The sequence below is a fragment of the Trachurus japonicus genome, chromosome 11 (assembly GCF_045865225.1).
Source record: "Trachurus japonicus isolate A0001 chromosome 11, Traja_1.0".
NCBI classification, from domain to species: Eukaryota; Metazoa; Chordata; class Actinopteri; order Carangiformes; family Carangidae; genus Trachurus; species Trachurus japonicus.
In genome coordinates, this window is record NC_140917.1 from 32,677,224 (window position 1) to 32,699,446 (window position 22,223).

A 22,223-nucleotide genomic window follows, 5' to 3' on the forward strand; every position below is an offset into this window, starting at 1 on the left:
TTCCAGTGCACTGAAAAAGCTCACATCAGATATCCTTTATGTGGAATATTTCTGCTGTTTCATCTTGCTGACAAACACTGGAACTACATTTTTCAACCATTGAGCTGCTGCCTTCCTACTCACTTCACTGTCTGAGTCAAACAGCAGGGCAAAGGAGTAGGTGTGTAGGAATAGGTGAGTTAAAAAAGTACATGTCATACTGTACCACAGTTTTTAGACTGGACACATTAGTTCAGACACAGAGAACTCAGTGGTTTATTATTACTATATTATTACCAGTAGTGAGACCATAGTGGAAGAATGAACCAGGCCTTAACGAGCTGAGGAGCAGGCTGATGAGGCTTGATTATTCACAGGTGTGTAGGTCGTTAACTCTAGCTCCGCCCAGCTCCAGAACAACCTCCAACACACACACACATACACACACACACACACACACACACACACCGGACAGAGCAAACAGGAAACAACTCTAGGTGTTCTGACAGTAAAAGGTGAGTATGGTAAAAAATTTCAAATTAAAAGGTTCAATTAAGCTGATACCACTGTTTTCAGTGGGAGGGTTAGGGTTATAGCAGTTGTCCTGTCCTCATGTCCTGCAGTTAATCTATCTTTGTATAATAAGCACTGAAAATCAAAGTATACTGTAGATGTGCTGTGGGTGTGAGCTGCTACGTATTATCAACCAGTTGTCACCTATATCACCAGGTCTGCTCTTTGAATTTAGAATAAGAAAATAACATCTTTATAAATATATATATCTCGACGCAGGACTTGAACCAGGTCTGCTCTTTTAACTGTAGAATAAACACATGGGGCGGGTGCACTACCAACTGAGCTAAACACCACCCCATGTTTGTACAAATTTCAGACTGTATGTGCACCTTTTGTATTTTTAAACAGATTAACAATAATCAGATTTGAGTGTGTCTGTCCCTTTTCGTTTTATTAACTGATGTGTAAGAATATAAACTATAGGCTACAACCATGGATCACTTTTATATTAACTTTATTTCCATTTCTTCAATTAAAATTTAGTGCAGCTCAAACTGAAACAGATCTGATCTCAGGTTTTAATCACCCAGTAATATCATCTTCAACTATTTCAATTCAATTTCTGCTCTTAATACTCCGGTGTTGTGCTTATTGTTTGCAACTTAGCATCATTACTTTTTTATTACTTTTTAATTGATGGATTTCCCAACTGGGATCAAACATTTCATTGTGTTCTGGCTTTGTCCTTGTTGCATGACTGGCCCATAGTTGCTTTCACACATTTATTTGAGCTATAGAACCTCCTGATGAAGACTTTTCACAGTTTGAAGTCTTTTCATGCTCTACTGAGCCTTTAATGAGCTTCAACACGTGACCAACCTCTTATATTACATATACATTTTCAACATATTATTATAGCAGCTTACATTTCAGTTAAATGTCTTGACTGTTTCCATTTTTGACTCCAGCTCACATGTAGCTTTAACACTTCAGAGAAGCCAAACATGTTTCCTTAAACCTGCATACACCGTGTTGAGGATTGTAGCTCCACCCTGTGGCTGTGGTAGGGTCATGCTTAACCTTCAAATATTGTTTCCAATCCTGGACTCAGTAGTTCTTTTATTTTTTATTCTAAACTTATATAATGTGCTGCTTTGGTGTTGTAATATTCCACTGTGGCTGCACACATGGTAAATGACATCTGATCACCCTGCTGCTGTCCTGAAGGCAGCTCGTCTTTGTTCCCAGCACTAGAGATGAGCCATGTGGCCACTGGGTGGCAGGAGAAAGCAACTCAAATGTCCACAGCCGTTCTTAGACAGAAAAGGATGACATCACACTGAAAGTAGGTGAAACCCTCTCTCCTGTGCTGAACTGTCCAAGAGGTGACACGTGCAAGCTTTTTAAAAATGACTTTTATTCTGAGAGTCCACACCCATAGAAACCAGACAATAAAAATGAAGAAAATGAAAGATTGTATGTTGCATCCTGCACTGTGACTGAGCTTTAGTCTGGGCAGCCGCAGCCTACAGTGTTTGATGTCCATAGTAACAATAATAATAGGAGCCCGTCCCACCTCTGAAAATATGTGTCAGCTCCTGAGTGATCCATAATGGAAACAAATATTATGACGAGTTTCTAAAGAAGAAATACCAAGATAAGACTCTTAAGAAGAGCGGTTGCAAAAACAAATGCAATGGTTTGTAAAGAAAAATATTTCTTTATCTAGATGACAATGAAACATGCAGTCGTGAGGAGGGGATTTCTGTCGTTATGGAAATACAGCAGAACAGAGTGACCCAGCTTCCGACACAGCACCTGATAAACAAAGAGCAGAAATCCTTGACTTTTTCCAGGGAACTGAAGGGAGAGAATACTGAAAATGAAAACTCTGCTAATTGACTTGCATTTGGCCTTGTGGTTGTCATATTGGAAATCATAACAATGAGCTGTAACTAAGTGTAAAGATGTGATTATAATTTAATTTTTCATCTCATCATATCAACATAAAACTGAGGTTCTGTGGGGATTTTACCCAGTGTCACAAAATAATAGAATAGATTTTTAATATCTTACATTCTGTCAAAATGACTTCAAAATAGAAAACCTATAACTGACGATCATTTTCATTTTCTCCAACATGTTCCATTTGCAATAATGATTTTAAAACCCTATAGTTTCTATTTGAGCATGCAAGCATCACTGATCACTTCACTTATAAAATCAAATCAAATATACCTCAAATACGACTATACTATATGGTCTGATTGTTTTTAGTTGTACTGCAGCTGATTAATAAGATTAGTTGGTTCCTCTAATGTGGCTTGACAGAAGAAGTAATCAGCAACTATTCTGATCCGATTTTAACAGATAAATTGTGTCTGTCACTCTAATGAAAAACACAACGCTGTCTTTAATTCAACTCATCTTGGCTTTGTTATTGAGAAATAGCAAAATAATTGTGACATTTATTTGAGTCACATGCTTGTTTTCTATGCCTGTCTCCTACACACCCAGTCCCACAGCCTGAATCTGGCCCATATACATCTTATACTTCTTCCACATCTGGACCACCTCTGGCGCACACGCACAATATTCCAGCTGTCATTTCAAAAGAGCTCCATCATAAACTATGAATAATTTTGTTGTAAAATGTTATTGTGCTGCTCTTGTAGGGCAACCATGTACTTATAGACACATTTTTGTTTCTTTATTTGATTTTTCAGCTACATGGCTAGCATTAGTAGCCACTAATTAGTCAGTTATTATCAATCTTAACAAACCTTTCAGTTATTGTTGTGTTCACATGTTATAATGCTACTTCTTCAGGGCGGATTCACAGCGACTGTCAGGCAGTGAGGCGCCACACTAGGCATGGCTAACTGTTGTTAGCATGCTAATGTAGTGAACCTCAGTTGTAGTTGTGAATGTAGCTCACCTCATTAGCTCCTCCCCCTCCCAGGTGCAGTATAAAAGAGCCAAGATGGCTGAGCTCAGTCTCTGCTGATTGCTTCCCAGGGTGGTGAGTAGGGTCCCCGCTTTTTAATTCATTTGAGTTTCAGTTGTTTTTCCTTTATTAATTTATGTCTTCTGTTTTATAGGATCCCCTGCTGCTGTTCTGTTTTGTTGTTTTTCCGTTAGGTTTGCTTTTGGTTTATTTCCCTCTTTTCTTTTTGGACCAGTGGTTTTGTTTGGCCTTTAACCCTTTTGTTTATTTGGCCATTTGTGATTTCTTGTAGTTTTGATCTTTCTGTTCTTCAAATACATTGTTTGTCAATTGGGTTGTTGGTTTGTTTACCTCTGTTTGCATTTTGTTTCAGGGAGATCCTTATGTTTGTTTCTTTGATTTGCATTGTGGCCTGGGTGTCATCAGCTGGGAGGCTAGGCACAGTGGTGGAAAACCTCACTCCCGTTGCATGCAAGTAGGCACTGGGGCACCTTAGTGCATGATTTTGTAGTGTTTTGTGTTTTTGTGTTAACACCCCAGGCTAGTGGGAATCGTCACGTCTCTAGTAGTCTGCCTCCCACTGAGGCCCCAGCCCACTGTTTTAGTTTTGTTATAGTTAATTTGAGCGTGTGTTTAGCCGGCCTTTTAGATTTATTCCCTTATTAAAATTACTTTTAGATTTCTGTTTATCCTTGTTTGATTATTTTTGCAATAAAAATATTTAATTTATTTACTTATTGTCTCTGCCTCCTTAGTCTTTCGAACCTGTGTCCTTATAAGTTCTGCAATATAGGTTATTGTTCTTTATTTCCTGGGGTGCAATTCCCCAGGTGGCGTTGTTGGTCCCTTTTTAGTTATCTTTAGTTACCCCCCCCTTCCCCTTTAATATTGAGTTGGAGTAAGCCCTCGTCACACTAAGGTCAGTGGAAGAAGAGTGTGGGAAAGAGGCTTGGTTGCATCCAACCTCTGGAGACAGCTATCGATGGTCAGGAAGTTAAATTTTCAACATTTCTAGACTGATCAGTAATAGTTGCATACTAACAATAACCTTGTAGCAATAGTGAAACTTAAAATGACCTTCTTCTGACCGTCATACATAGATGTCGTCATGTGACAAATAAATGAAGAATTTCAGTGATATGTGGGAAAAGTATAACCCGTGAAAGTAAGGCAAGGCAATTTTATTTGTATAACCCCTTTTTTTACAGTTTGTGTCAACAGGCAATACATGACATAACAACATCCTCTGCCTTTAGACCCTCACACCCACTGAAGAGGAGGAGAGGAGAAGAGGCAGGAGAGAAACTCAAGTGGGCGAGATGTGAGAGATGTGTTCTCTCTTCCTAACTCCTGTCAAAACTTTCACGAGACGTTTTTTATGGAGTTATTTTTGTCTCATAAATATCTGTAAACGCACAGAAGGTGATCTACAAATGTTCCCTGGTTTGCACACGTGTTTTGCTATCCACAAAGGGTGATCTACAAATGTTCCTTGGTTTGCACACGTGTTTTGCTATCCACAAATACAAATTTCTAATTTGTAACTTGTATTTTGGTTTTTAAAAATAAATGTGTATTTGTAAATATATTGTATATTTGTAAATGTATAATTTTCCATTTGTAAAAACAAAAAAGCCATTTGTAAAACCGAAAATTCTGTTTTTGAAGTGTAACTCTGCATTTGTGGATCACCAATCACACACACGCGTCTCTTTCCGCAATGACGTATTTCTGAGACATTCCTGCCGAGATCCACACAGAATCCACAAACTCACAGCTGCTGATTCACAAAGGGCCGCTCTCCTCACCAGGAGGAGCAGTGTTGGCGAGTAGCTGAATGAAAACTAACGAAGAAGACTGCTACTGGCTTATCTCGAGAAATTATTTTAATTCCCACTGTTAAGGCGTCACTTTATTAAGTTTTAATGTTTTTTCATGCGATAAAGTAACTGTTTAGATCCCCAATATGCGGTTAGTTTATCCAAATGACGCCTCTTTGGAAGTTTGCTCCGCCGTTCGCGGAGCAGTGAAGCTCCATCTGTGGAGCAGCTAAGCTAACTAGGCTACCACCGGACGAGCGGTCTATCACAGAGGCTACAGCCGGGCTGCTGTGGTTTTCGGCCGGCTAACCTCCGCTGTCATCCAGGTCTCCCCCGGCTCGTTTTTTCCCCCGGAATGACAAAGCTGGTTAGCCAGCCCACCGCAGCAGCCCGGCTGCTGTTTAGATCTGATTAGATGTTTAGATGTTAGACTGTTTAGATCCCCAATATGTGGTTATTTTTATCCAAATGACGCCGGAGCAGTGAAACTCCATCTGTGGAGCAGCTAAGCTAACTAGGCTACCACCGGACGAGCGGTCTATCACAGAGGCTACAGCCGGGCTGCTGTGGTGGTCGGCCGGCTAAGCCGCGGTCTCCTCCCAGGGGAGAAAACGACCTGCATTGTTAATGTCAACTGACTGACCGTTTCATTGTAAAACATTTATTTATTGATGTAGCGGTGGTGACTGTACATAGCCCATCATAGACTAAATAGTTTTGTTTGTTGATATAGCCTACAGACTACACCACTGAATGAGACAACATGTATCTCCTAAAAATAATTCATCCAGCCGGCGGTAAACCTCTAAAAAACTGCCGGTAGATTGATGGGCTCCTTTTCTCCCCTGGGAGGACGACGCAGATTAGCCGACCGACCACCTCAGCAGCCCGGCTGTTGCTTCTGTGATGATCCGCTCATCCAGAGGCAGCAACCGGGTTGGGGCTGGTCTCTCCCCTGGAATGACGCCGCAGCTTAGCTGGCGGACCAGCAGCCCCAGCTGCTTCCTCTGTGATGATCTGCTCATCCAGAGGCAGCAACCGGTTTACTGAAGTGCTCGTTTTCTCCCCCGAGAAGACGCCGCGGCTTAGCCGGCCGAACACCACAGCAGTCCGGCTATAGCCTCTGTGATAGACCGCTCGCCCGGTGGTAGCCTAGTTAGCAGCTAACTAGGCTAACGGCGGAGCAAACTTCCAAACAGGCGTCATTTGGATACAAATAACCACATATTGGGGGTCTAAACAGTCTAACATCTAAACATCTAATCAGATCTAAACAGCAGCCGGTCTGCTGCGGTGGGCTGGCTAACCAGCTTCGTCATTCCGGGGGAAAAAACGAGCCGGGGGAGACCTGGATGACAGCGGAGGTTAGCCGGCCGACCACCACAGCAGCCCGGCGGTAGCCTCTGTGATAGACCGCTCGTCCGGTGGTAGCCTAGTTAGCTTAGCTGCTCCACAGATGGAGCTTCACTGCTCCGCGAACGGCGGAGCAAACTTCCAAACAGGCGCCATTTGGATAAACTAACCGCATATTGGGGATCTAAACAGTTACTTTATCGCATGAAAAAACATTAAAACTTAATAAAGAGACGCATTAACAGTGGGAATTAAAATAATTTCTCGAGATAAGCCAGTAGCAGTCTTCTTCGTTAGTTTTCATTCAGCTACTCGCCAACACTGCTCCTCCTGGTGAGGAGAGCGGCCCTTTGTGAATCAGCAGCTGTGAGTTTGTGGATCTGTGTGGATCTCGGCAGGAATGTCTCAGAAATACGTCATTGCGGAAAGAGATGCGTGTGTGTGATTGGTGATCCACAAATGCAGAGTCACACTTCACAGACAGAATTTTCGGTTTTACAAATGGCTTTTTTGTTTTTACAAATGGAAAATTATACATTTACAAATATACAATATATTTACAAATACACATTTATTTGTAAAAACCAAAATACAAGTTACAAATTAGAAATTTGTATTTGTGGATAGCAAAACACGTGTGCAAACCAAGGAACATTTGTAGATCACCCTTTGTGGATAACAAAACACGTGTGCAAACCAAGGAACATTTGTAGATCACCTTCTGTGCGTTTACAGATATTTATGAGACAAAAATAACTCCATAGTTTTTGGACATCCTGACCTGACAGGAGAGAGTTGCAGTAGTCCAGCCTAGAAGTGATAAATACATGGACCAGTTTCTCAGCGTCACTCTGAGAGAGGATGTTCCTAGTTTTATACTGTGCAGGTGAAAGAAGGCAACCCCAGTCACATTTTATGTGGGGGCTGAAGGAAAAAGAAAAGAATATGCTCTTGTAGCAGCACTTTTGTGTAAACACTTTTGTTTTTTTCCTCCCATTTTTCATGAACTGAACTCAAAGATCTAAAACTTTTTCTATGTACACAAAATAACTATTTCTCTCAAACATTGTTCACAAAAGTATCAAATCTGTGTTAGTGAGCACCAAGATAATCCATCCTGATTAGACAGCATGATTATTGCACAGGTGTGCCTTAGGCTGGCCACAATAAAAGGCCACTCTAAAATGTGCAATTTTATTGTACTGGAGGGGTCTGGGGGGGTTTCAGCTTCCAGGAACTGTGTACAGATCCTTAATTGCAACATGGGGCCATGCCTGCAACATGTGATGGTCGTGGATGAATTGCACGACAATGGGCCTCACGATCTTGTCACGATATCTCATTCAAAATGCCATCAATAAAATGCACCCGTGTTCGTTATCCATACCATAACCCCACCACCACCATGGGCCACTCGATCCACAACGTTGACATCAGCTAACCGCTCACCCATACGACGCCATACTGTACACGCTTGTCTGTCATCTGCCCTGAACAGTGAAGAGAACACCTCTTCAAAGTGCCAGACTCCATCTGCATTTGCCCACTCGAGTTGGTTACAACGATGAACTGCAGTCAGGTCGAGACCCCGATGAGGACGACGAGCATGCAGGGAAGCTTCCCTGAGACGGTTTCTGACAGTTTGTGCAGAAATTCTTTGGATATACAGTACAGACTGATTGTTGCAGCAGCTGTCCGGGTGGCTGATCTCAGACCATCTTGGAGGTGAATGGAATGAATTTATTTAAAACAGGGACAATGCACAAAAAACATTAATCTTGTAAAACAAGAAGAGATGCTTTGAGCCAGGTTATAGCAACAATTGCTAATTTCCGCCTGTAGTCCCTGGGCAGGTAAAGTGCTAAACAGACACAATATTAAGATTAATTGAAATAGGACATAATATTTAAAAAATTGACAGAATGCACTAATAAAAGCAGGGAAACAGGAGCGCCAAATCATAAAGTGCACAATAGGGACTAACAGCACATACACTCTCTCTCACTCTCATCACACATTCAAACACATATACACATACAATACACAGATAACAATCATCCTCCTCTAATAGCCACAGTCATAGCCAGACACATACACACACTCACATAATACTCAACAATGTGTGCAAACTTGCTTACTTAGTAACCAGCGCTTTGACAAGCATGAGAATGTGTGAGGATTTGTACATAGAATAAGTTCTGTGGGAAGGACATCCCACTGACTCATGGCCACACAGGAAAAAGAAGAGCTGCCAAACTGAGTTCTACGTTGAGGAATACTACACTCACCCCTCGTAACAGATCTAGTTAGACGCCACATGCTGGATGTGGAGGAACTGGGCTGGTGGCGGCTTATGGTAGAGAAATGAACATTCAACTCAACAGGCAACAGCTCTGGTGGACATTCCTGCAGTCAGCATGCCAACTGCACGCTCCCTCAAAACTTGCAACATTCTGTGGCATTATGCTGTGTGATAAAATTGCACATTTTAGAGTGGCCTTTTAGTTCTCACTAAGTTCTCACTAACACAGATTTATGGTGTGTTCAAAACAAATTGGAAGTCGGAATTCCCAACTCTGAAATTTCCGACTTCTGACATCATTACATTCACGCTGCAGGACCTCAGAAGAGAAAAAACATGGATAGGCCTACCCGAAGGAAGTTTGACATATCGTGGCTCATTGCTGAATACGAAAAATATATGCAGCAGTAAATGATGTTTATTTTGGAGGCAAATTAAGAGGAAAAGAGACGCTGCAGATGAGTGCACATAATGTTATAGCCTAGATAACTGTTACATGTTATTTAAGGACCACAATTTCACAACACAATACAACAATCACAGCTCATACACATATTTCATAAACTGCAATAATACACAAAAAAATATGCATTAAAACCTCAACAAATAACTTCAAATTTTTAAATTCTTACCGTTTAAGACGAAGGCCGCCATGTTTTGATCTTGTTGTGACGTCAAGTCGGAAAATCGGAGCTCTGAAATGATACTCGAGTTTTTGATCTGTAATTTCCGAGTTCGACGCCTTTCAATTCATTTCTGACAACTCGGAGCTCGTTTTTTTCCGACTTCCGGGTTGTTTTGAACGCAGCATTAGACAGATTTGTGAACAATATTTGAGCGATATAGTTATTTTGTGTACATCGAAAACGTTTTAGATCTTCGAGTACAGCTCATGAAAAATGGGAGCAAGAACAAAAGTGTTGTGCTGTGTACAGGCGCCCCTGTATAACATTCTTATGATTAGTAGTAATGTCACATGACTTCTAAATCCCTACAGATGAGTGGCGGGTGCAGACAGGTGTGGTGTGGCAGACGCCAACATCCCAGTCACCTGAGGTGGTTGCTTAGCTTCTATCTGTATACACCAGTTAGACATAGTGGCAGATGCTGCTATCGGAGCATCCATCTACACTTAGAGGCGTTGGGCCCACATCATCCACCACACTCACATCAGGGCTGTGTCTGTATGAGTGTGAGTCATCGCTCAACGCTCTTCTCTTACCTCAGCCTCCACTGACGGCTGCCAAGCCTGCTTCCTGCATGGTTTTGTCCCCAAAAGGAAAAAAAGGATGACATGGTGGTTTCTCTCTTGATGTGGTGTCTCATTACTAATGGTGCTAATGTTTAACCAAGAACGTTCATCTGGTATACAAAGTGTCTTAAAGTTCACTGACAGTTAACTGCCGAACCATGTCCTCCTCACATTGCATTCACACACACAGACCAGCCTTCCAGAGATTACATTAAAATAGCCCAAATAAGCTGTGGAATGTATATGGAAATAAAAGTTGCAGCTTTTTTTAAAGAAGAACTACAGTATGCAAGATTTTTTACCTCAACTATGCTACATTTTTATAGCTTCAGAGTAATTGTGATGGTTTAATCAATGACTTGTAACTAGTTCCAGGGAGAATGGAGGCTCTCCACCTTCCACCTAGTGTCTCTTGGCTGAAAACCAACCTTGTAAGATCAGAGCCTCCGACCCGGTGTCCCAGCTCTCGTCTCTGTGGCACTGCAACACAAACACGCCCCATAACCTGTAATCTCTTGTTTATGACAGATAAGACTACACAAATAAACACATCATAATATCGTATGATTATCCACCGCTCCATGGATTGATTTCTCGCTGGCTTCATTGAAAACAAATGCACATGGAGGAGAGGAGGGTTAGCAACACAGCAGCAAAGAGACTTGCATCCCCTTTAATCAGCCTATTATCACATCCTCATAAACAACACCTTGTGTAAATTTGGTACTATTTTTGTAAATGTGATTGTGTGTTTCACATTTTTTTTTCAAAATGATTCATGTAATGTTTTGATGTCAGAATGGAGCTGCCTAGATGAATGGCAGAATGGAAGAAAAATAAGCACATATGAGCGGTATAGAAAATGAATGAATGAAATGGCATATTTTTATTTTGCTGTAACTGGTGCATGTGTATGGTCAACTGTTTGTTGACTTGTGCTCTTTTCATCTAAGTTGGAGAAATTGCTGTAACAACACCATGGATCATAATATCAGGCTACCATGAATACCTTGTTTTTCAAGCTGAGTGGCATGTAATATATTAAAGGGACAACGAGGAGTTTTGGAAAAGCGAAGCGTTTTCACACTATGAGCTTCCGCGCGCACCGTAAAATTCTTTGACCGGCGCAAGATGGACTCATGTTTTCATTCATCAATAATCAAAGTCAGAGGTCCAAAGAGATTCACATACCGTCGTAGTTCCGACCATAAACGGCGATTCGGCTGCGTTATTCTCATGACTCGCCACAAAACCGAAAGTAAGGAAACGCTGGTCGGCTCGACCAGCATTTCCGCCACCACTAATAATAACAAAATAACGATAGAGACAAACCAATATATTTATCTAAAATGGAGCCATTAACAAGTGTGGGTAGCGGAGATTCATCCACATTAACGTGAGACTTTTTTATAACCGAATAGAAACCCGTTGTCCCTTTAACTACAAACCATATGACTCAGCATCAACCACTGTCACCACACCTGCCATAATAAAGGTGCATGCTCCATGGAAATGCTCAGTGGATTTCCACGGAGCATACAAGGAAAGCTGCCTCACATCCTCCCAAAGAAGCAGGCTAGGTTTCATTTTTAAAACTTAACTGTAACTGTTCCAACAAATTGTTTCTCTTTTCCCTGAATCTATACTGTACAAGCTCATCAAAACAGGGTTATTTTCTATACCTCAAAACACATCCAGCTTATGATCCTGACTTAGCTTGGAAACATTGCTACTTAGGACAGCTGGCTAATTAGCCGGACATGCCGCGCGGCCTACATCAGCGCTTATCTTTCGATTTGCATTTGCATAAATGCCCGAGTTATTTGTCGCTCCGCGGTGAATGTGGGGATCCTGTTTGTGTCCTTATTGTGTCACAGCCCATATGTTTCACCTCATACCAGAGGAATTTGTCAGGATTCTGCAATCATGGCTCCGCTATTTGTTTGTCATCGCGCCATCTCACATTCCTCTGTCGCCCTCAGCAGCAGCCGGAAGTGGGAAATAGATAAGGGCACTTTTTTTCTTTTTTTTTTACCCTGCCCCTGCCTTGTCTGGAGAAAGCAGCAGGGGAAAGGGACAGCGGGAAGGGGAAATGAGGGGGAGGGGGGGTACCTTTAGATCAAGCCCATTCCTCCAGTCTGCTCCATGAACAAATATTTGCTCTAGATGAGTTTTTTTTTCTTCACTGTAACAAATTGTTGGTCGAATGCCAGTCTTCCCTCATTGTCACATCCTATTGGCATTTCCCCTGCCCCCTGCCCCCTATAAAGTGTGACTGCGCACAAACATCCACTAATATGCATGTTTCAGCAGTGTTTTTTCCTGTTCCTGTAGGTGTCCCCTTTTATCTACTGTTTTGCTGCTGGAGCTCTGAAGTAAAAAATTCCTTGACATTTGTAAGACTTTCCATACTCGATTTGATGCTCTTCACTGACCCAGACCATTGTACTCCTTCCTGTTTTCAACTGCGGCTTCTGGGTCCGGCCTCTGCTAGAGTTAGAATCAAAACCATTTATGGCAAAGGGAGCGTGGAACTAAATCATTTCGTGAATCTGAAAAATGGCCCACTGAAATACATTTCATTTTTGTACCATTTCCCACTACGTCTGATGCACTGGCAGGGGCACTGGAACAGTTTTTGGAACAGTTTTTTCAATAATTCCTTCAATAATTTTAGTTATTGAAAGTCTGGTGATACTTAATCAAATAAATACATTGATAAAAGCTAAATTTGAGTTCAAAAACTGAATAGGATGCAAAGCAATCAAAAACATTGAAATTATCAGATATGATCAATTCAAGAAAGATGTAATATCAAGACTTAAATAACATGAGGAATGATTACCTTATATTAACTTTACAATGTTGTAATGTGATTAATATGTTGATGGTGATGATGAAAAGTACATGTCATTTTATGCAAATTAGATATAAACAGACATTTTTGAAAACAGATCTCTTTTTCATATTTTATTAGTCTATAGACTGAGTGCACCAATAATAAAGTACCGACATATTGAGCCATAAATAATGTCACATTCAAACTTTGACCGTGTCTTTGTCTGAGTTTCATAAGTCTCATTCCAGCTCAGTCCCAGTCCGTCCCTTCGTCACTGTGGTACCTGTTATCAACACTGTATTAGTTTCTTCTGCTCCTGCATGCCTGTGGATTCGCATTATATAACCCATTCTATAGGCGATAAGAGGAGGGGACACCTCGGGGCGTTTGCGTGACATACTGTAACAGTTTGGACTGTTTGGGCAGCCAGGCTGTGGTCAAATCCATGTTGTCTGTTTTTGTCACTGGTACGAAATAGTGTGTGTGTGTGTGTTCTTGTACATGCTACGTTGTGAGGACCGGAACGAGTTTTTAACCAACAGACTGAGGACATTTTTGGGAAGTGAGGACATTTTGGCCGGTCCTCACTTTTTCAAAGGGCTTTTTGAGGGTTAAAGGGTTAGTAGCATTTTTTTTAAAGTGGGTCTACAAATAGCCCCTAAGTACTTTAATTGCAGTAGAAGACTCTCTGCACTCCTCCCGTTAGCAACGCCGGAAAAACGCAGTTTTTATTTGGACCTAACCAACTGCTGATCGGGGGCGCTAACCCTGGGCGGGAGGGATACGTGAGTTGGTTAGGTCCAAATAAAAACTGCGTTTTTCCTGCACTTTGAAGGGCTGGAAAAAATTATATTATAGCGAACAATGGAACTGTGTATTTTTTTTCAGGTAAAACCTCTTTTAGGCTGCGAAAATAGGCCGTTTCTTTGGGTCTGTTCACAACACTGTATGTTGTAAATCTCTGGGCAGGGCTATGGGCTGGCGTTGCTAACGGGAGGAGTGCAGAGCGTCTTCTACTACAATTAAAGTACTTAGGGGCTATTTGTAGATCATACAACCCCACTTTAAAAAAAATGCTACTATCCCTTTAAGACGTTATAATTAGGTTTAAATTAGGTTTAGAGTAATGGTTAAGTTTAGGCATTTGTTTTGGATGGTTAAGGTTAGGGTAAGGGGCTAGGTAATACATTATGTCAATGACATGTCCTCACAAAGATAGATTTACAAGGGTGTGTGTGTGTGTGTGTGTGTGTGTGTGTGTGTGGGCAGCAGAGAGCTGATGTGGCAGGCAGCTGCATATCTCTTTCAGAAGGTTAATGTGTGTCACAGAGATATGGTTTGTGTGACAGTGTACGGCTATGTGAGACAATCGTGCCGTGACCTCACCTTCTTGGAGGGGGGATGGAGAGGGTTTGTGAAGGAGGTGGGATGGCCGACAGCTCTCCTTGACTTCATCATCTGCATATCAACCGTGCGGCACATCACATGCAAACCCATGCAGTCTCTGTTGGTCTCCTCTCTCCACAATCTCACAACCTTCTGTCACTTCTGACTGGATTCTGAGCTCCCAGCACATGTCAACAGGTTTAACCCCCCCCATCCCCCAGGTGAAAGTTGATATTATGATACTGTCACGTTGTCATGGCAGTAACCGTTCAGGCGAAACATCAAATGTTGTTAACCGTGGCTCGCCTGCAGTGTCTGTCCCAGCATTACTCAGCATGTCTGATACCTGGATGCTGGAACTGGCTCACCTGGATGGAATGCAGTTGTTTTTAATGTCATCAATCACACCCAGGATTTTCCGTTGTGACAAACTAAAATGTCTGCAGGAGAAACACAACTACTGTATAGGAGGAAGTACATAGAAAGTGATAGCTACACACACTAAGGATTATTGAGTTATAATTGTTCCCAAATGCATTCATTTTTTAACTGTTGCCCATTAAACCCTCTTCTTTATTCCTATTGTAAAGCTTAATTGTGGTTTAATTTTCACAGCGGGATGTTTGGAAGAGACTGATCAATAAAGTTTTGAAAAGATATAAATCACATTGTCACAATCATTTCATGAGAAGAGGTATTTTATTCCAACTACAGTGTATTTATGTGTTATGTGTTTATAACAAAGTCACATTTTTATTATCATATAATTTATTTTTTTTAATAAAAAAAAATCATTAGTGTGTTCTGGGAAAGACAACAGGTTCATGTTAGCTCACTTGTTTTGATTTCTTTCACCTTGCTAGAATTTGCCTCGCATTCCTTTGCTTTTCCCACCTCACCCTCAGACATGTCCACACAGACTGGCAGACAACACACACACGCCCAGGGAGACACATCGACGTGTGCAGGCCAAACAAATTCCCTTTTTTGGTAACTGTCTTGGATTTTTTTTTTTTTTTTTTAGTTTCGTTTAGTACATCTTGTTTTTCTCTGTTTATGTCTCATGACCTCAGATGTACACCACACATGACCTCAGTTTTGGTCCGCCAGCATTTTACATCTCTAAGTTTACATCTAATGTCCCACATGTGCTGCTTAGACACTTTTGAAATTCTACAAGCAAAGAATAAGGGCTCAAAAAAAAAATACTGGTGTGAAAAAATCCACTTCAAAGACACTGAAAACATACAGCATACAGTATAAAGTGCCGGCTCTTCAATCACATCACACCCTCTATACACACGTTGTCTCTGGGCTTCTCGGCCACTTGGAGGCGCTCCATGCAGCGTGTGTGTGTTAAGGTCAGTGGTGGAATGTGAGGAGGGCAGGTGGAGTATGCGCTGCCTTGTTGTGTAACAGCGCTGTTCTGCATAGACAGATGAGTAGACGGAGGTGGGAGGGGCCGTGGTGATATCAGCCCGTAGAGGGGGTATAAGTACGAGTCCTGGCAGCCGCATGAACACAAGGCACCTGTTGCTGCTCTCCAGCCTCCAACAACACTAGAAGCTTTAAGAGCTGTCTGCACCTCCTGGAGTGTGTCAACTTGACTGCTGCTGCTTTTTTACACATCACAACTTCAGACAGTGAGGATGACCATGGCTTCCTTCATGTGCAAGATCCTGACTTCAGTCATCATCATCTGCATGGCTCTGCAAGAGGGTAAGCAACTTTCTTTTTTTTTTTTTTTTCTTTAGATGTTTGGCTCAGTGTAAGTCATTTTTTAGTAAAATCCAGTCAGAATAATTCATTTTCTTTATATAACATGTTGGTTTTTGTAATAATGTCAGGCCATCATTGTAAATAAAAATTTGTTCTTAATGATTCTGCCTGGTTAAATAAAGGTTTTCAAATAAAAAAAAAAAAAATAATAATAATAATCTGCCTGCTTTTTAATGGTTTAGAATACAATAAATAAAGATTTTAGGCTGTAAAAACCAGAATTATTACAATATTGTCCTGCAAACCACATTATTTAAAGCTGCAGCCTTTGGCCATCAGATACAAAACAAGAGCTGGGTTCAGCCATCCAGTTACTTTGATAAGCAGAAGACCCACCTTTAATTGAAGAGTGACCACATTAGAATTAGTGATGTAACCACCTCTGGCAAGCCTGCAGGCCATGTTTGATATGGATTAAGTGCCTTGACTTATCGTATGATAAATAGGCCTCCCTTTAATCTCTCCCTCATTTGTTGGACCACATGTGGGTGTTAGCCCATCTGTGTTTTCCACGAGGTTAATCACTGACTTGCAAAGTCACACTGTAAAGGATTAGTTGGCGCTTTTTAATCTTGGGTTCCTTTTGTGTTTTTCTAGGTTGCGGACTGCCCTTATCAGAGCGGGCAGAGCTGCCAGCTCAGGCTCAGCAGAAAGCCCACGTGAGGACCAAACGCTGCTCCTGCAACAGCTGGGACGATAAAGAGTGCATCTACTTCTGTCACCTGGATATAATCTGGGTCAACACGCCAAGGTAAGGCTGATGATGAGACCTCTACCTGTACACCCAGCCCCCCCCCCCCTGACTCGACTCCAACCTCCAGTAGAAGACGCCTGCATCCTTCCACCAGTGTCCTAAGAAGTTTCATTTTGTCCTTTTTACAGTAAACTCCTTCCGTACGGTCTGGGAAGTCCCCTGTCTCGCCGCCGCCGTTCAGCCGACCGTTGCAGATGCCTCGACGCTGCCGATAAAACATGTTCCGGTTTCTGTCACAAGAGGTAAGCACCTTGCTTCTTACTTCTTACTTCTCGACATTTCATTCCTCCATCAGACAAGCAACAAGAAACTCCCTGCCATCACGTACACTCAGGATGCCTTGATTGTATCAAAGTAGCTTCTTTTTTTGTCTCCTTCCAGCGTCAGTCATGTGTGACAGGCCTGAACAGTGTGTTGATGTAGAGGACAGTCAGTCAGGAGGCTAAATGATCCAGGGGGTGATAATGGTGCGAGAGCATGGGGGTAGTGGGACAGAACGGCCCGCATCTTCACCGGAGGCCTTGAAATGAATCACAAAGTGTTATTAGCACAGCTGCTATTTTTGGAAACCGTACATTTCTGCTCTCGCTCAAGGGAATGCTTTGTTGCCATTTTTTATTGCGGTTATGAAACTGCCAGAACGGATTAGTCACCATCTCTAGATCTTATCCAAGATGGTGTTTTATAAGGCACACCCTGCATTTCTACCCATAAGGCATCTAAAAATACATTGGCTTAGGATTCCAGGGAAATTGCTCGGTCGACCTTGACATCATTTTACTTCAAGTAATTTAATAATGTAAGACAAAATCCTGTATTGTAGGGGTTCATCTCCCTCAGGCACTGCAAGGTTGTAATGCCCTTTTTTTTAATGCTGTTGTTGTTTCTGTTCACAGCTCTCAGAACATTAAGACCGATGCTGTGGGCTCAACGGGAAAGTCAGAGAACATCAACAGAGACAACTTGCTCGCATCTTTCAGGTAAATGAACAAGACACCATATGGATCGGTCCTTTAATCCACATTGGGCTGTGATTGGATGCTCGTTTCTAATGCATCTTAAAGCACCTCTGACCTCTATTCTTTTGTTTTCTCCCTGCAGAGCTCTGGTTACGTCCAACACGGCCATCGCAAAAGAGGTTCTGTCAAACAAGAACGTGGCTCAAGTCAACCGGCTCAAGAACCGAACGAGGAGGTAGAGGAGCGAAGGAGCACCAGAGGCGGCGGTTCGATCACCGTGGGTTCAACCCTTACCTTCAGGAGGCTCCTCTAACGGTCAGAGTCTCTCCCGCTCTGGGGATCCAGAGATGGAAAGAGGTCGACGGAGTAACCGATCAACAAAACAGGAAGACTGGCAGCTACCCAAGACAGGAGCCCTGTGGCAGGAGCAATGTTGGGTGGAGACATTAAGAGTTATTTCTTGAACTCTCCTTGAACCTTTCTGAACTCAAAAACAGAGTCCATGCCAAGGACGGTGTTTTCAAAGAACGGAAATGGGGAAACCAACACCAGGACTAGTGGGCAACCACGTAAAGAATTTGACAATGACCAATCAGTGACCAATTGTTTAGTTTCTATGGACAAAGCCTTGGTTTGACTCTTCCACAACAAGGACGGTTTTATACCTGCAACTCGCCCACACTGAGGATTATGGGATGGTGGAAACTCCGTATCTAGTTGGGAACTGATTGTCCATGTTTACTCAAAACCTACTCTGCGATTGCTGAACTTTGGTTTGCTTTAATATTCCTCTGTATCAGAGCTGGAATCCTCTGTCCCGCCTAATGTTTATGGCAAATTAGTAAACTGCTTTTTTCTTTTTTCTTTTTTAAGTATGACGCTTACTTGAAAATGGCAGCTTCAACAGCGAAATGAAGGTCATCACTTTGGGATTTATCTCACAAACTGTTCACTTTATACAAGGTCTATTGTCAGCTCCTCTACATCCACATATACAGTATACTTTCATCTAGCATAACAACTACACTGGCTCTATTGTGTTGGCTTGAGTGTTTATTGCATAGCTCCTGTTTAATGTTTTGATTGAAGATAAGCCAGAAGGTTTCAATGATATGCAGCCTGCCAGAAACACGCAACAATTGTTTTTCTCCCCTGACAAAAAAAAAAAACACTTATGTTTTCTCTATTAGCGACTGCGAATTGTTGACTCTTGACTTGTATTATGCACTTCAAAAGCAATTTTTTTTTTGTGTCCCGCACTTTTTTTTTCTGTGCCATGAATCTATCTGTCCAGTTTGTCTGCATTCACCAAGAACTGATAGAGGCAGTGGCTCCTGACCTGGATTGTTGAGCTTCAAGTCTAAATATACTCACCTGATGGGCAATTGAATTTCCTTTAGAGGAATAATTAAGTATCTATGTATCTATCTATATGGTCAAATAGAAATATATAAACCGTATTCATCCTCAATGCTGTGTATGATGGATCGTTTACCAGCTTACACGTTTACTGTCAAATGCTGAATGATTGAATTTATTTATTGGCTAACTTATTCAGAGATGTATTTATATTTTTATGAATAATGCACTGGATTGTGTATGGGAAAATAAAAGTCTTATTGTATTTAATTGTTAAGTGTCGATTGTTGGATCTTCAGGTGCAAATCACATGTTCCAGAAAACAGTATAAAAGTAGTAGTAAGTATATAGTAGTAGTAAGTGTATATATATATATATGTTCGGGTCACCAGTGACACGTTTTTAGGTTTTAAATGCATAAAAGTACCACATACATTTGTTTATACTGTAGCATCAAGGCTTTTTGACTTTGTCAGGAACTATTTAACTATTAACTATTTAAACAAAATAAAACAAAACTTTTTTTTTCACAAAATTCTAAAATTCTCCGGTTAAAATTATGACATTTGTGTTGTTAGTGTCAGTTTTGACCTGGTTATAACGATAAGAACAATAATTAGTGTTACTAAAACTGAAATCAAAGGTGCAAAACCAACCTTTTCATGGATAAGAAAGTCTAACAATGTGACCAAGAGATGAGAAACAAATGGGATGATAAATAATTGTTTTTAGTGTGTTTTACAGCTGATTTAAGATTCGGCTGAGAACCGACCGTAACACAAGAGATGGTAGCAGAAAGCTGACAAGAGGAAGGTTACAGTGAAGCCAAGTGGTAAACTGACAAAAAAAGGCCCAGAGACCCACACTAAAAAATATTAAAACTAAAATTTTCATAACCAAGAGACGAAAAACAAGTTGGATGCAAAGTACATTTTTAGTGTATTTTACAGCTGATTCAAAACACAGGCAGAAAGCTGACACAAAACGAAGAATATATACATTATGCCTTTATTAGTGCAGTTGAGAGAGACAGGAAATGGGGAGGCAGAGAGAGGGGGAATGACATGACATGCAGGATAGGGCTGCCCGTTGCGGGATTCGAACCGGGGCCGCCTGGAGTGAGGACTATAGGCTCTCTACACAAGGGGCACTCAACCTACTGTGCCACCAGAAAACAGTATTTGAGGTGTTAAAGCAGAAGTAAGTGATATATTTGTGTTAATATAAGTCTTAAATAGTTATATCTTCCGACAGCAATCACTTACATAGAGTGTTTGGACCGAAACACGGGTCTGTCAGTCACTCTGCTCTGCTCTGAGCCGAAGAGAAAACATTTATCGTATCCTACAGTTTTTATCCAATGAGGAGAGAGAACGGCATGCAGGGCTGTGTGTGCAGCCAAGGGACGCCGTGAATGTGGCGACGTAGGGACGAGGACTGTTATGGTGCGTTCAAGGCAACTCGTAACTCCTGTTTTTCCGACCTGTGAAGTTTGATCTGGTACGAGTTCACGGGTCGGAAGTTACGAGTGGCCGTTATAGTGACTTTCACAGGTAAAACAGGTCAGAGAAACACGAGTGGGTTGCCTGGAACGCTACAAAATCATAAGTTGTGACTTGAAGCTGTAATTTACGATTTCAAAAGCCGGCCTGGAACGCAGCATTAGCGAAAACGACCGGATCGCTTACTTCTGCTTTAATTGAAGTTTGATATAAGTTTGCCATTAAAATGATCACCCCTGTCTAGGCATAACATGACGCAGCATATAGTAGGTCACATGAAACATGACGTACAAGGAAGTTAAATAGCAGGTCATTCTTTGGGCGTGACATCACTCAGTATAGTAAAAATAAATAAAATGTAGATGAAAGATTAGAATTTAACCTGCATGTGATTAGGATGTAGGTGAAGGGTGGAGAAGGGGGTGGGGGTGGGGGTTTGCTTTCATGAGCCGTAGTAGGGAAATTAACTTTTCAAGTAGTCAAGAGAGAGCTGGGGAGCCAGTGAAACAGTTATCTACTCAGCTCCAGTATGTGACAGCTACGTCTTCATTCCAAGGCAGATCTGAAAGTCTGCTATCAGATTTTTAATATCACTCAGAAAAATGTTTTGTTGTAGCTGCCAGAACCTTTTCTGTCAATGAATATAGTTTATTCATTTATGGAAGCCGCTATGGAAGGTAAAAGGGAACAGATAACATAAAACAAGTGAGAACTTTTGATTAAACATCGTCTGAGATATCAATCAGCAGCACCGAGGTTATGTAGGTTTGTTTCTAGTCTAATAACCCTGACAGCGGCTGTTTGTGTGTACCACAGGTTGGAGCATGCAAAGTAAGAAGAGTTCTCTTCAGGGTGGGGAGCAATTATTCCAAATGCTTAGCACACTTAGCCAGCACACCTTTCAACACCATGGATACCATAAATGCAGCAGGTACATTGCCAGGCACTTTACAAAAGAAGGAGTTATCCTCCACAAAAGCCTGACAGAGACTATTAATATACTGACGGGTCCTGTCGGAAAGAGCCGCCAGCCTCTCGGCCTACGACCTGTCCTCCTTAACAACAATACACTGATTGATTAACACACTCACCAGTCAGAGCTGAATTCAGAAGCACGGTGTTGTGAAGGTGCTGGAATACATGAGTGGGACAGAAAATAACCAGGACATTTCACAGTTTAACAGATTCTGTCAGGACTGGAGACACTCAGCTGGAAACAATACTGGTCAAAACCTGAGCACAAACACACTCCTACACACACACATTATCTGCCTCACAGCGAACATACAGTGGCTGCATTGTCTCTTCGTGGAGAATAAACATGTCAGTCAGTTGACCTAAGGTGAAAACTTTGCTCTGCTTTCTCTGCTCCAAGTTTGATTTTTGATTTCTCAACAACTTCAACTGATGGTTGTCTTCCGCTCTCCTTCAGAATTGATTTTAAAATCCCTTTACTGGTTTTTAAAGCTCTTAATG

General features: G+C 41.6%; 1 protein-coding gene across 1 annotated transcript; it reads left to right on the plus strand.

Moving 5' to 3' along the window:
• The first annotated feature begins 15,917 nt into the window (after nt 1-15,917).
• On the plus strand, nt 15,918-19,512 carry edn2 (endothelin 2). The gene is made up of 5 exons (XM_085792318.1): nt 15,918-16,113; nt 16,771-16,924; nt 17,056-17,169; nt 17,824-17,907; nt 18,029-19,512. Exons 1-5 carry the CDS (start codon nt 16,044-16,046, stop codon nt 18,123-18,125), a joined length of 519 nt encoding a protein of 172 aa, XP_085648444.1. The 5' UTR covers nt 15,918-16,043; the 3' UTR covers nt 18,126-19,512.
• Nucleotides 19,513-22,223: the final 2,711 nt, after the last annotated feature.